This window comes from Brassica napus, chromosome A10, assembly GCF_020379485.1.
Source record: "Brassica napus cultivar Da-Ae chromosome A10, Da-Ae, whole genome shotgun sequence".
In the NCBI taxonomy this organism is placed as follows: Eukaryota; Viridiplantae; Streptophyta; class Magnoliopsida; order Brassicales; family Brassicaceae; genus Brassica; species Brassica napus.
Window position 1 is genome coordinate 16,596,952 of NC_063443.1, and position 15,743 is coordinate 16,612,694.

General features: G+C 29.6%; 1 protein-coding gene and 1 pseudogene across 1 annotated transcript; both read right to left on the reverse strand.

Moving 5' to 3' along the window:
* Positions 1-9,812: 9,812 nt before the first annotated feature.
* Positions 9,813-12,319, reverse strand: LOC106370646 (annotated as a pseudogene).
* Positions 12,320-14,034: 1,715 nt separating this feature from the next.
* LOC111201266 lies at positions 14,035-15,183 on the reverse strand. Its single transcript, XM_048742394.1, has 3 exons — positions 15,053-15,183; positions 14,842-14,928; positions 14,035-14,382 (listed from the first exon to the last, which is right to left on the reverse strand). The coding sequence occupies exons 1-3, from the start codon at positions 15,140-15,142 to the stop codon at positions 14,050-14,052; spliced, it is 510 nt and encodes a 169-aa protein (XP_048598351.1). The 5' UTR covers positions 15,143-15,183; the 3' UTR covers positions 14,035-14,049.
* Positions 15,184-15,743: the final 560 nt, after the last annotated feature.

A 15,743-nucleotide genomic window follows, 5' to 3' on the forward strand; every position in this document is an offset into this window, starting at 1 on the left:
CCAATCATGCTTTCCTTTCTTTTAAAAAGTTACAACAAAAATATCTCTGAAAAATAAAATAAAAAGACTGTAGAAAGTTTTATTTCTAGAGCAAAAAAATAATGCTTTATAAAGTTACATCAAAAATAGTTACAGCAAATAAATTTATATCTACTATTCTAAAGACAAAAAAATAAAATCCACGCACTTACCAATCACCCCTTTAATTCTATGTTCCTTCTTGGTCTTCAAATATTTTATGTTATTTAATCGTTTTTATTAATAATCATTATAAATGGATAAACATTTCAATTTTCTATATGGTTTCATTGGTGTTTTTATTATACATTGGTTCACTTGGATATTTTATTAAAAGATATAAATATCACACACTTAAATGTTCTAATTTGATTTTTCAATTTTTTTCTATTTAATACTAATTTCAATAATTTACCGTGTTTTTATACACCTAAAATAAATATATATCCCTCTTTATTCGTCCATTTTACCTTTTTAATAAAAAAATATTAATACTCTGAGATCTTATTTATAAAAAATTGAATATACATGTTAATTTTTAAAAATGTATATGTCGCATTGTTGACACGCAGCAACATAAAAGTACTTTCTGTATGTAATGCATTTTACCTTTTTAGTAAAATATATTAACATATATATCATAGGAAATTTAGTAATCATATTGTCTGCTTAAAGACACCTTTGGTTTAGTTATCTAAGTTCATTTTTAATACTCACTTCAAATTTGCTTCTTCGTTTGATTTTCATTTTGGTGACTTTTAATATTACTCTATAGATGAAAAGAATTAGGGATACAAAAAAAGAAGGAACTCTTATTGCCAAGGGTAAAAGAAAGAAAAGAAAACAAGTTTATTTGATAGTGGATTATAATTAGAGGGAGAAATCTTGTGTAATCTGAAAATAACGAATATCTATATGAATAGATTTTTATCAAAAGTGCATTGGGTTATTGGTTTATTACTTAGAATTGGTTTTATTGACCCAAACTCTTCCCAAATTACAATGAGCCTAATTGTGAAAGAAAAACTTGATAAAATTTGTATCGACGATTTAACTGTAATAAAATGCCGCAAATTAAATGTTGAAAAAGTCTTGTTATTACATAAACTCCAAATAAAGAAATTTTGACTCGGAAAACGCTGATCACATGCATTATATGTAGCTTTTTTTATATCAAACATTGTATGTAGCTAAAAGTCTAAGACCGACATATCACGCCTCTTCTATCAAATTTTTTTTATTAAAAGAAAAGTATCATTTTTATCTACCATAAAAAATCATACTAATTTTTATTAGGTCCATTTCAATAAATACATTTATTTAATAATAATCTATTCAATATATAAGGATATTAATAATAAATAAATTTTAATTGTAAATTTAAATTTTATTTTTAGTTATAACAAAATATTGAGAAATAAATCTAACAAAATCTTTCTAAAAATTTAAAATATTCTATTTAAATTAATACCATTTATTAATTAATTAATTAATAATATATACTATTATACATTAATTTAAATAAAATTTTATTATAAAAAAATAAAATAAAAGTGTATGCTATTTTTCAAATTTTATAATCATATTCTATATCTTCTTTATTAAAAGAAATACCATAAAAATTTATACTAGATTTATTTCATCAATTACATCTATTTGACTATTTAAGTTAATCTATTTCATATATAACATTTCTAAAAAATCTTATAAATTATATAGATATTAATAAATAAATTTTAATTGTAAATTTAAATTTTATTTTTACTTATAACAAAATATGTTGAAAAAACTTAACAAAATCTTAATAAAATTTTAAAATATTTTTAAATTAATGCAAAGATTGATTTCATATTGATTTCATAATTAATACTATAGTATTATTGTAATGTATTTACTTATAAAATCCCAAATATACTAAAATAAATAACATAGAAATATAAATTATCCTAAGAAAATATCAGTTTTATAGTATAACTAAATAAAATTTTAAAATGAATTGTATTCAGTCTATAAAAATTAGAAAAAATGAAGGAGATTCTCAATTTTTTTATTTCATACTATGAACTTATTTTACCAAACTCGAAAATATATTAATATATAATAACAATTAATAATAAAGTAAAATATATAAAACAAACAAAACTAATAACATTATAGATTTACACAATATATAACACTAAAATGTAAATATCTTTTAAAGTTTTATGATGGTATCCGTTATATATTTATAAAATGAAAATCTACCCGGGTGAAAAATCTAGTCCTTAATTAAATCATAAACCCTACACCCACCAAAATAAGCCTATTTATTATTCCCAAAACTTTAAACACGTATCAAAAAAATAACAACAAGTGAACAGTCAGTTTTAGCATTTAAAGAAAAAAAAAACGTTTCATGTGGTTTGACTAAACGGACGTCGACGTATCGCGAAACTGCTTGCAACTCCGGTATCAAATCTTCTACTTTAAAAGCACACATTTATTATGGGATCCATATTACTACCCATGGATAATTTCATACTATAATTTACATGCAAATAATCATCTCTCACCATGTGTTAGTCTATATAATAGAGATTAAGCTTGAAACCCAAAATACAAACTCCTCTCCAAACACAACTAAATGAGAGAGAGAGAGATAGAGAGAGATCGGGAAAAATGGGTGATTCATTGCTTCTTCACGATCTCAAAGTGACGGTCAATCATCACGCTTTTTCCCATCTGAAGAAACCTTAGCCCGTGAGAGAAATCTATTCTTGTCCAATGTCGACCAAGTCCTCAACTTTGATGTCCAAATGGTTCGTTTCTTCCGACAAAACAAGGATTATCCTCCAGCGATTGTGGCGGAGATGGTGAAAAAAGGCGTTGGTGAGAGCAATGGACGTTTACGAGTTTTTGCCCGGGAGACTTCGCCTGAACCCTAGCTCTGGACGCCTGGATGTTAACTGTAACGGTGCCTGAGCTGGGTTTGTTGCGGAGAGTGGGTTCACTCTGGAGGAACTTGGAGATTTGGTTTATCCAAATTCAGGTTTTTTTTTCTAAATTGGTTGCAAGTCAGCTTCAATCTTTGCCTAAAGATGATCAACCATTGTTTGCTTTTCAGGTAACCAACGATTGCTTCCTAAACCTATATATACTTTTCCAAATCATATTGTTTTTTGTAGAGTAATATATCACCCAACAAAAATATGTCACAAGTTTAAGTATACATCATATAATAAAAACACGAACAAACCTCCGCAGAATCTCTAAAAAGACTAGACCACAAAAGGCAAAGGGACTCTTTATTTTAGTATTTTATTCATGATTAGTTTTGTGTAAATTTTTATCGAATCTGCTAAAGAAAGAACTTGCAAACATCAGCAGAAGAGTTCATGCTTCTTGTTTCACAGTCAATTTACGGAATTTCCTTTCTTCGGTTTCAAATAGTAAAATGATTTTGCAGTATGCCAGCTGTCGGAGGCTCCTGATGCAAACTGGAAAAGGACGATGACAACCAGGAGGTGAACACAACATGTAAAAGATGAGAGATCCACGGCATGTGCCATATGGTAAGTAAAATTAATCTTTTGAACAAAAGTATATATAAATGAAAATTATCAGCTCTTTTGGCTTAGGTTCAATAGTCTCATTCAACTCAAGTTTAAGTTCTTAAATTTTTGTACACATATTTTAATATTTTAGTTATAATTTCGTAAGATAAGTTTTTATTTTTTTCTTTTTGCTATCGAATAGAAAATATATATATTTTTACCACAAGGTTTTAATACGTCCGACTATCTCCACTATAAGAGAAAAATTAACTAACATCATTTTTTTATCTTCTTAATATTACTTTTTATATAAATAAAACTTAAACTTTACTTAAGTTTTTTTTTTGTAAAACAATTTACTTAAATTTTAGTCTAACAATTATTTTTATTAAATTTTCTGCATTATATAATAACTAAAATTAATAAATGTTTATGTACAATATATTTTATAATATTAAAATTATTTGATATTGTGAACACTATCTCTCATTTTCTTTGATTTAACTATTTAAAATAAATGTAAAATTTTATAAGAATACATAATTTTAAAACTCTTGACATGGACTTTTTGTTGATATTACTCATTGGTGGGATTATACAAAAGAAAGTTTGGTTGGAAACTTCAATATACATAATATTAATAATTATCAAAAATCTCAATCGATAAAAATACTGTCCAAAATAGGCCCAAAGGATCTTATTTACAGAATAGACTTCGTGTCCAAAGTTGTTATCGAGAATTGGCTACTGAATGTCTGAAGCATAAGCCTTCTCTGAAGAATATCATCAGACCTATAAAACTTTCTCATTTTAATCTCAACAAATAGTTTCTTGATACCTTTGGAGGACAGCTACTTCTAGTAACTTACTGATAACAAAAGCTTTTAAGTCAATGTTACTCCCATCCCTAGTTTATTCAGTCTTCAACTCAACGACATAGGACGCGGTTTAGGATTTTGGAATTCATATATGATCAGGGATGAGGAATAGGAAAAGTCAAAACTCAAACTCAGTGTTTCAACTTAAATTGTTTGAAACACTGAGTTTGAGTTTTGACTTTTCCTATTCCTCATCCCTGATCATATATGAATTCCAAAATCCTAAACCGCGTCCTATGTCGTTGAGTTGAAGACTGAATAAACTAGGGATGGGCACAAGTTAACAACATAGGTTATGGTTCATGATCATGCAATTCATGTATCATCGGGGAGGAGGATGTGGGAAGGTCAAAAAGTCAAACTCACTGTTTCAAACAATGGAGTTTGATTATTTTGTAGATGATTTTGTACATATTAAACTTCATATAGAAGAACTGGAAAATGATAAGTCACAATTCAAGTTTGGGAGTAACATTGGCTTAAAAGATTATGTTGTTTGTGAGTTACTAGAACTAGTTGTCCAAAATAGATTAAGAAATGAGTTGTTTGGGATTAAAGTGAAGGTTTTATAGGTTTGAGAATATTTATCAGAGAAGGCGTATGCTTCAAACATTCAATAGCAATTTTTGGTAGTAGTTTCGGGCAACTTGACTAAATCTATTATGCAAATCTGATATTTTGTGTCTATTTTGAACAGCGTTTTCATCGACCATACCTTTTTAATAATTAAAAATTATGAAAATACTGATGTTTCCGACCAAATTTCCTTTTATGGTATAAGCCACCAATGGGTGATCTCACCAAAAATCAAAATTAATAATTTTAAAATTATATTATTCTAACAAAATTTTACATTTTATTTTAAGTAGTTAAGATAGTTTCATAATATTAAACATTTTTTTAATATTATAAAATTATACTGTACATAAATTTTTTTTATTTATTTTAGTTTTTATTTAATAAATAAAATAAAATAATTGTTAAAGTAATACTTAAATAATGCGTTTTACAAAAAAAAAAGTAAACTATAAGTTTTATTGTTTGAAAAAAATTAATGTTAAGAAGAAAAAAATCTATTAGATAGCAAAAAAAAGGAAAAAAATAAAAACTCAATCTTATGAAAATATAACTATAAGAATATGTGTAGGAAAAAAAATTAAGAACTAAAACTTGAGTTGTGTGGGACACTATTAAACCTTTTAAGCCAAAAAAAACTGATAACATAATTTTGCTCAAGAGATTAATTTTACTTAGCATATGACACATGTTGTGGATATCTCATTTTCATATAAGTTTTAATTTTAGAAAAAAACTAATATTAATAAAAGAAAAAAAAACATTTTTACAACTAGATAACAAAGAAAAGGAGAAAATAAAAACTCTTACCAAATTAGTGGTGGTGCTTGCAACTGTTACTTTGTTACTTATCATGGCCATTGCACCTGGAATCGTATAGTGCTGCTACTGCAAAGGCTGCAGCAAGAAGGAAAGTGACTCGGGTTCGACACTCTGCTGCTACTTTGGTTTTGCATTCCTACCTCGTCGTCCGGGTGAAGCAGCTGCGGCGGCAACGAGCAGCGGTGACTGAATCTCAGATGATTGTGATGGGCTGAATTGGGCCTCGCTTAGTTATAATGGGCTGTTGTACCAATCCCCTTAATCATCTATGTAGGCTGTAGCCGTCTCTCTCTAATCTCTATGTTGTAACAATCTCAAATTATATTATAATACAAAGTAAATCAAAAGGATTTTCTTTCTCATTCTATGTCATCTAAGATTTCTTCCTCAGAGACCAAAAGGTATCTTTGATCGCCTAGATTGTTCACTTCAAAGACGTGTGAATCTCGTGAGCTGTGCAAGAGACTCCGGATGTTGGAATCCATGGAGTTTTCACCGGAAGCCAAATCAGGGTTTCACCTGCTAATTTTCAAGTATTTGCTACTTGGCTTAGCACGTTCAAGTAGTTTGATTTAGTACTTGTACTTGGATTGCTTGAATCAATATATGAAAAATGAGGAATCTACTGCACGTGTCATATGCTAAGTAAGATTAATCTATTTAACAAAAGTATATAAATTAAAGTTATCAAATCTTTTGGTTTAAATATTGTCCCACTCAACTCAAATTTGAGTTCTCAAATTTTTTTCTGCCCATTTTCTTATATTTAGTTATATTTTCATAAGATAAGTTTTTTTTTGCTATCTAGTTGAAAGTATTTTTTTTTCTTTTCTTAATATTAACTTTTTCTAAAAATAAAACTTATATTTTACTTAATTTTTTACTTAAGTTTGCATACTCATCATCCCATACATATACTCATCACGCTTCCTCTGGAGTGACAATGGTGTGCTTTCGTCTTGCGCCATATATAGACTCTCTTCTTAATCAAATTCAGGAGCAGTATATGACATTAAGGAACCAGAGCTACCTGCCAATGCACCCCAACAAAATCACTTTCGTCAAGTCCACCATTCCAAAATCTGATGCTGGGAACCCTCTAACTCTGGAATTGTGTTGAAGTAAAGAACGACGTGTCAATGGTAAATGCGGAGAGAAGGAATGAATGTGCTTCACTGAAGCTCTTTTACACAGAATTGGACTCATGCTTTCGTTCGGTTTATAGAATTTCAGAATAGGGTTTAGGTTTTGAAAATAGAGACAGAGTTGTTTGCCAAGAATATTATTTTCTCAAGAGAGAGATCGTTTTGAAAATGGCATACCAGTTGATGGAACCTACCTGCTGCAAGAAGTGATGAACAGGTTTCGTTTCAGGCATTCCTATCTACTATTTTACATTCACAGATCATGATGATGAGTATGTATGGGATGTTGGTGGAAATTCAATGCAGACATATTCCACGAAACTAGTCTCTGATGCTTTATGCCAATCAAGCCTGCACGTTGCATGGGATCGTATAACCGCCTATTGAGGAATCGTTTTGCTAGCTTCAGGGATGACATTCCAACTCTGTCTTCTGCCCTGATGCAAACTATGGATATCTTCTGATCTTTGAGTTGTTCTATTGCACTACTCCTCTCCAACCTTCACATTATTCATCTCCTTGCCTGTCTGATGAGATCTTCCTTGGAAATTACGCTGTTCGATCATTTGGGTTGCCTAATCTCTACTGTCAACTATCTCGTGTGGATCATTCTTCAAGGATCTCATCGAATTATTACTGAGAATTGCCTCTTGGATGCTCTGCTTCTTACTCGTATCGTTGAGCTTTAAGGTCCAATACATTGATAGCCTTGTCTACTTTTATATCGGTCTCCAAACCCATTGTCGGGTTTTCTTTGCTCCTTCTCATTGTAGCCTCCAAATGTATAGGACCAGCTCTGTCTCCATGTACTTGCGTAAAATAATATTGTGTGAACTGTGTAGTTTTTAACGTATTCTTTTATACTATTCCTTGGGTTTCTGTTTCATATTGTTAGATGTTTTACACTAATAATATTTACTAGATTAAGATCTGCGCCTTACGTGAAATGAGTATTATATATATAAATTATTTTAGGTATTATATGTTTTTATATATTATGAAATAATAAATATATATTGAATAATTAAAAATTTAGTAACTATTATATATATTATTAAATTGGTGAGATAACTTCCTTAATACACATAAGGCTTCTCCAAGCACACAGAATCTCAAACGAAAGTGACCCACCCAGAATCGTTAGCTTCTATGACTCTATGAACCATAAAAATTGTAGAATCAAAATCTTGGTTTTTTTAGCTCATTGTGGAGAGAAAGTGAGAGATATGTTGTGTTTAGTTCACAAGAATGGAAAAAAGAAGAAGGGTAACTCGATTTTGGGAGCATTAAGAGCTTCAAATTGGTTGTTCATGGTGGTTGGAGTATTGATGACAATGACAATCTTGTAATTACTTGAAGATGATGAGGGTGAGAGAGTAAAAATGTCATTTTCGAAAAGAAAAAAAAATTGATGGCATTTTCGTGAATTATATGAACTTGTGGGGTGAATAGGACAAAACCAAATTCCAAAAAAAAAAGAGGTTAGTTTTGTGTTTGACTTTAAATTGTATGTCAATTCTGCAAAAACCCCTAGTCTAGCCAATCTAATAATGTCAACTTTTTTTTTATAATTGGTTAAACTTATTAATTAAATATTAATTTTTTAAAAATAATAACCTTTTAATATTAGTGCTTTTAGTCTAAACTATTTACATTGTGAAATAAAAGAAGTATAAATCTCTATATTGTTTTAATAGGAATTTTAGTGTACACATTAATTTCTGAAATATACTTTGGTTTAGTTATTTAAGTTCATTTTTAATACACTTTCCATAACAATCCAATTAAAAGCGTTCTTTCTCCTTGCAATGTTAATGGCCATCGAAAAGGAGAAATCTTCAATTAAACTCTAGTCATATCAAAGTATTATACTGTTACCTATTAATACGTTTTTTCATATTTTTCGTCTAAGATCTCATCAAAGTCAGTGAAATATTTCTCCAGTATCTCATCAGAAAAAAATTTCAATGCTTTGGTCCTATTTGTTCTTAGGATAGCCAGTTTGTAAGGAAACAAACTGGTTTTGAACTCGCCACCGTATTATTTTAGACTAAATCAGCGTTTTTAAAACCGGACCGGAAACTGAACCAGATAATTTTTAAGTCACGGTTCAATATGACTCAAACATAAATCTAAAAATAATGTTAGTAAATATGATACATAATTAAAGTATAAATGAATTTCAAACATAAAATATTATAAATATATAAACTAGTTTTATGTTTAAATGGATGGTTTATAGATTTTTGATAGGTTAAGTGGTTTTTATCAGTTTAATAATCTTGAGATCCAATTCGGCTACGTGACCGGTTCATGTTAGAACCAATTTTAGAACCAATTGTATTTATAAGTTTTGAACATTTTAAAAAATGTTGATCTAGGAAGAACCAAACTATTTTTTTTTTGACATCATGTTGTTTTCTATGTATTAGTAGGAACTGCGTGTCGTTTCGTGATATTTTTAACATCGTGATGTTTAATGCATTCTAATAGAAACTGAGTGTAGTTTGTCATTTAATTCTATGAAGCAGTTGGTCACAAAAGGTGATATGATTGATTGGGAATATGAATTTGGATATTCAAGTGAGATCTTCACAATTTGGAAGCAGGGAAATATCGAGTTGTCTAAGTGTGGAAAATGCTTTGATAGTTCTCTTACCAAGTTGAAGGAAAACATGGATAGTTAGTTCCATCATGGCCAGCCTAGAGAAAGATAATTGGTCAACCAAAAACTGTTTCTTCATAAACGAATTGCCAAATCAAAAGACTTGATTAAGGTCTCTGGTGATCAGCTGTTCCTACAAAGTTATGCTTGGAGAGAATAAAAAAAAACAGAGGATTAAAGAATGGCTGGTCCACTTCCAAGAACTTGTCCACATGACAGCATGAAGAAACAAGAGGTTTACCAAGAATATGTCTTGCGATGTGTGTCGTTTAATAAACAGAAGACAGTCAGAAAATATTCACCAAAAGCGAACCTAACAAGGATCAAGAAAACAACCTGTGGGATGAGTTGATCATTAATGGATTGAAGAGTTGCAAAAAAATGAGAAGAACTCAGTTTGTTTCTGTTTATGTCCTGGAGAGAAGAAGTAAAAAGAAAGATAATTACCTGGCTTAGCTACCACCTGGGAGATCCGATCAGAGAGTCCCGCCACTGTCTTGTCTGACTGAAGCTAGCTAGGAATATGGTTGACCATCAATTTAATTCGCTCTTGTTGTTGTTCCAAACAAGAAAGTTAATTTACTCTCTCTCCACTTGATGATGCAGAGCAGAGCGTTGTTATTTGTATTGGTATCATGTTGACAGACAGCATTGACTACTCGAGAGAGAGATCTCTAGTAAAAACGCAACACTTTGGAGTTTTTTTTTTTAATCAAAATGTCAAAGAGACTTGTGTTATTTCTCAGACCAACAGAAACCAAAAGAAAATCCTCCATCAGTTTCTCCCGCCACCAGACAGAGAATCGTTCAAAGTAAAACATAAAACTCACGGGAGATGATGCAGAGAGAGAGAGAGAAGCAAACACCATCTCACATGGTAAAACCCTCATTAAACCTAGACTATCACTTTTTACCGTCCCAATCGATGGTTCCGTGACCGCCAAGTTAACTAGACTTGTGTGTGAAGTAACTCTGAATCTAATATGAAACTTCGAATATCATTTGAGATCTTTTAATCTTTACAACCAGAGATTAAGTTTTTTTTATTTGATTGTTAAATTAATTCAAGAAAATAATCTTTTTACATCAGTGTGTTTCCATTCATATTTTCATTTGAAGCAATTCTTTTAGATTACTCGTTGATTAAAATATTTATAAGCATACTGTTAATATTTTTTTCAGAAAGTAATTGTGAAAGTTTTTTTTTTTTTGAACTAAAGGCTTTCAATAAAAGTTTTTAAGAATACATTAGTCATTTTTTCTGTCAACAGACTACACAACCAAGAGAAGAGTAACTTTTATGACATGGACTAAGCTCAAGTTCAGACACTGATCTCAGGATCCAAGACAACCAAGTTGTGTTTTCTTAGCCTAAGATCTCTGCTGCTGTAATAATGAACTCAGGGCTTTGATAAAGTCTTAAGATCAGAATTGTTGAGACGCGTAGGCACAAGCTTTACTAGCTCAACAACGAATCCAGCTTTCTTACATTCTTCTTCGAGAAGTTTGATCTGAGATGGCCCATCGGGGCAGAAAGCAACCACCGCTTCCCGTGAACTTTGCAGCTGCGCCGACCTTACGTGCCACTTCCACCATTTCTATGTTCATAGCTCCCAAACATGCATCTCCAAACATACTCCTGCATGAAAAGATCATGATAAATCGAGTTAGGTTTAGTTTAGTTTTTGACCTGTGTGTTGGGTCTTTTTCTCGGTTGATCGGTTACCTTCGAAGGTCGAAGTTACGGTTCATGAGTTCTTTGGTGTAATCTATTTTTAGTAATGCAGTTCGACCATCTTCTGCTAATTTTTCGATTTCTGCCATTGATGATATAATAAACTCATCACCATCTAACCACTTTCTACGAACCGTGCTATGAACCTGTCAATAAATATAAGCAACGTTCAAAAAGATAGTAGTAAATTCAGAAGCAGAGACTGTAAGTAAAACCGTCTTAAATAGCTCTATCTCTAACCTTCCCAGAGTCACTAGAATTCTCAGCATAGATGAGATGCAGAGGAGTAAGAAGATTGATATCCATTATAGTATAAATCTCATAGCCAACTCTATCCATATGGTCTTTACTAAAATCCTGCAGAGCAAAGTAGATCAAAACATGTGGGAAATAGATGAACTGTTGGAATATAGGGGTTATATTAACAGAGTTGGGAAGATCATCTAACCATGTGAACAAGACCACCACCATAGACTTGAGCAACACGGTCTTGAAGACCTGCAACAATACCAAGTTCTTGTAGATTTCCATAACCGTAGCATTTTTTTTTCCCTCTGAATTTCATTGATAACATTAGAAACATACAAGATTGTAACATTGAAGCCGGCGGAACATATAGACCTCCCCGGAAGCTAAACCCAAAAGAAGGGATCGAAAACCCAAAACACACGGGTGACACATGAACAACTAAAATATAAATCAACTCTTTCAACAAACCCAGATTAAATCAAACCTAGATAAAAAGGGCAAAGACTTAACAATCAATAGCTAGCCGGATTTTTTACCATGAACTAAGCAAGATAGCACGCAACGCAATAGAACGGAAGAGCTGAGACTTCATTTGAACCCCAAGTTCACAATGACAACGCCTGAACCATCAAGACCTCATCTGAACTACATGTTCACGATGACGACTACCAAACCACAACGCCTACACTAAGGCACAAAACCGTAGTATTTTTAATCTCGAGTGGTTGAGGTTGAGGTGGACCTTATCTCGAGTGTTGTCCATAACCGTAGCATTTTTAATCAAAAAAATTAAAATAATATATATATATATATATATATATCAACTTAAGAAGTGAAAGAGAAACTTCTAAGAATCTATTACAATAAAGTATAATAAAGGTTAGTGGAGATGTAGTATTTTCTTAGCATGTGTTAATCCATGCTCTAATAGAACATCTGCACTCTGACATAAAGCTGTAAGTTGAAAAAATCATTCCTAAGTAAAAAAAGAACAAGAAGAAAGGATACGAGTTATATTATCAAACAAATAGTCCCGACAAATATCATTTCTATAATATAAAAATAAAATTTAAAAATATATTATATGTAAACAGTAGAACTTTTTAAAAAATATTTTATGTATGATTTTCTGTTTGATTATTTCAAAGTTATATTTAAACTTTAAATTTAGTTATACATTCTAAAAAGTATAAATAAATTTTAAAAATGTATTATATGTAAACAGTAGATTTTTTAAAAAAAAATATTTTATACATGATTTTCTGTTTGATTATTTCAATGTCCGAATGTATAACTTCAAAATTTATACAATTAATACATTCTTATAATATATAACTTAAAGGACACACATTTACTTAGTCACTATATATATAGAGGCTCTAAGAATATATAGAAATCGAAATCGAAGGCAGCAAATTGATTATCACATTTTTTTTTTGACAAAATTGATTATCACATTTCTAAAAATGGTTTTTGATTCCAATTTCCAGCTTATTAAGTCAGCAAAATTGGTTGTTGTTGCTGTAATTGCAGTACTGTTTTTCGGTTTGGCAATCGTGGCTGGAGCGGTGATGTTCGGCTATTTGCGGAAGAAACAGAAGACGGGTCACGTATGCTACCTCTTTGCTTTCGGTTATCTTCCTCCTCTCGAGGGTGATCCAGCTCCAAGTTTTATTGTAATATTTTCTAATTTTAGCTTGCATTTTATTGTATTTCTATTATTTATTTACTTAATTATAACTTTTCAAAACACTATTATAACTTTTTTAAACACTATTTATTTCGAATATCGATTGGGTTTGCTTAAGATTAAGCAGAACCATCTGGTAGTCTATTATAAGTCTTTGTTACTAAAAGAGCTTCAAAGAAAAATGACCAAAAGAAAACTATTAAATAGGTATTATTATAGAGGCAAAATACTTTTTAACACTTGTTTTATAGATATATAAAAGGAAAATAAAAGGAAAAAATAAAAAAAAATAAGAAAAAAATATTTCGAATTATATGTTTTCAAATTCACATTTTATATAAATTATGTTTTTAGAATACTTTCTTTTATAAAATAAGAAAATAATTAATTTTGTTGTATATATACTAGTTATATCTTGTTTAATTTTTTTTATTATATGATTAATGTGGTTGTTTAATATTTTTTTAAGAATGTAAAATTAAACAAAAAAGAGCTAAGAAACAAAAATTATTATAAAATATTTAATATTCATAATCATTGATTGTCATATATAGGTTAATCATATTAGGCAATTCTATAGTTTTTATTTAACGAAAGTGCGAGAAAAAATTTTTGTACACTATTTATCAATCTAATAGTTAATTTAATAAAAAATATAATATAAGTTATGATAAACTAACATATTTCTCATTCTCATAGTGACACGTGACTACAAAATAATGTTGTAATGTTTCTCAATCAATATATAAGGAATATGCATAAAGTGTAAAAATTATTTTTTGATAAGGTGGAAACACTTAAAGAATAAATCAATATTATTAATAACACATTTACTTTATCCCTAGATTTCCATTTATAGCTCAAATAATTCATAAGACTTACATGTTTACCAGGGCTTTCGTCTGTGAGCGGGTTGAAGTGTCTCTCAGCCCAATATTGAGCATTTGCGACATATTTTTTTGTATTTTTCAATATAGGTACTGTTCCATTTGGACACTCAACTCTTATTCTGTTTTCAGTTTTATTCTTCACTTGCTTTTTAGGTTTTAAGTTTGAAAAAGATGGCTCCATCTACTCCAAATTATAAAATTACATGATAGCATCAGGCGAAAATTAAGTAGTGTTATATATTGCCGTATACTTTCCCAAACAACAAACAATTCAATATTGCTTGAAAAAAACTTAAATTAATATAATTTAGTTTGTTGATTAAATTTTTTAAACATCCCATTTGAAAAAGTTAAAATTCAATAAAGCTATAATAAACGTGTTTGACGATTAATATCATTTTTTATTTAATTACTTTATAAATGTAAATTTAAGAGAGTAGGGTAAAATAAAACCAAACCTATAAATAAAAAGGATTGTTAGCAAAAAAATATTGGATTGATTGTACTCACATAGTCAGTCATCATTTTTAAGTCAACTAAACAAGTAATAATTAGTGTATATACTAAAATAATAATAAAAAGGTACCGCTTAAAATTCAAGAACATATGTGGAAAAATATATCTTGATGTGAATGAATACCTGGATTTTATGGTTTTTTAGTAGTGGATGGCTTAATGAAGGTTGTTTATATATGTCCACACAGTCGTATATAATCCTCTCGTTTAGCTATGAAAAATATATTTGGAATCAATACAGAAAGTAATTCACATAGTATCAGTTTTAAATTTTGAACGGGTGTTAGTATATATATATATAGATATATATATTTCTAATTATTCTTTTCACATACCTTGGATGATTTCACATTGCTTACAATTTCCCTAGATTGAGCTAGGGAAACTATGAAAACGACTAAAACGAGTTTGACAAAGATATTCATGAACTAAAATAAAAGTTCCGGAAAAGGTATTAATATTTTTTTTGGTGGTGGATACACCTCTAAAAAAACTACATACATATCTATAGTTCTAGTTGCCTAAACAGCCAGTAAATTAACAAAAGGATGAAAATGTAGTTTTGCCTATCCCGACCAACACTGTGCATTCCAAAAAGTTAGATTTCTAATTTAACAATCCTTTATGGATTTCCACCAAATTCAATCTAAAAATAAGAAGAAAACGAAAAGTAAAAAATGAAAAAGGAAAGTGCAGAGAACATCAAACATTACCATAATAATTAATATATACATATTTGTCATATACACACGCAATTTAATATATTTACTTATATACACAAGCAACTAACAAACAAATCAGTAAACATGGAAACATTACTCATATGCGAAATCTACGCATGTCGAATTGTAGATTTACATAGCCTTAGCTTTATAAATAAAAGATATAACATTGTATTCAAAATACAATAGAAAATCATTTTAAACATACAATTTTATATTACTAATTATTTTCCATAATTCAAATTAGTTATTTTAATAATTTTTAAAAATTTAATAAGTAAAATCATATTCAAAATATAATTGA

Excerpts from the sequence above, each read along its gene's own strand:
- LOC111201266 (XM_048742394.1), bottom strand. The coding sequence starts at position 15,142 with ATGAATATCTTTGTCAAACTCGTTTTAGTCGTTTTCATAGTTTCCCTA. Across the intron at positions 14,929-15,052 it reads GCAATGTGAAATCATCCAAG|CTAAACGAGAGGATTATATA; the intron begins GTATGTGAAAAG and ends TATTTTTCATAG. Across the intron at positions 14,383-14,841 it reads TAAAAAACCATAAAATCCAG|ATGGAGCCATCTTTTTCAAA; the intron begins GTATTCATTCAC and ends AATTTGGAGTAG.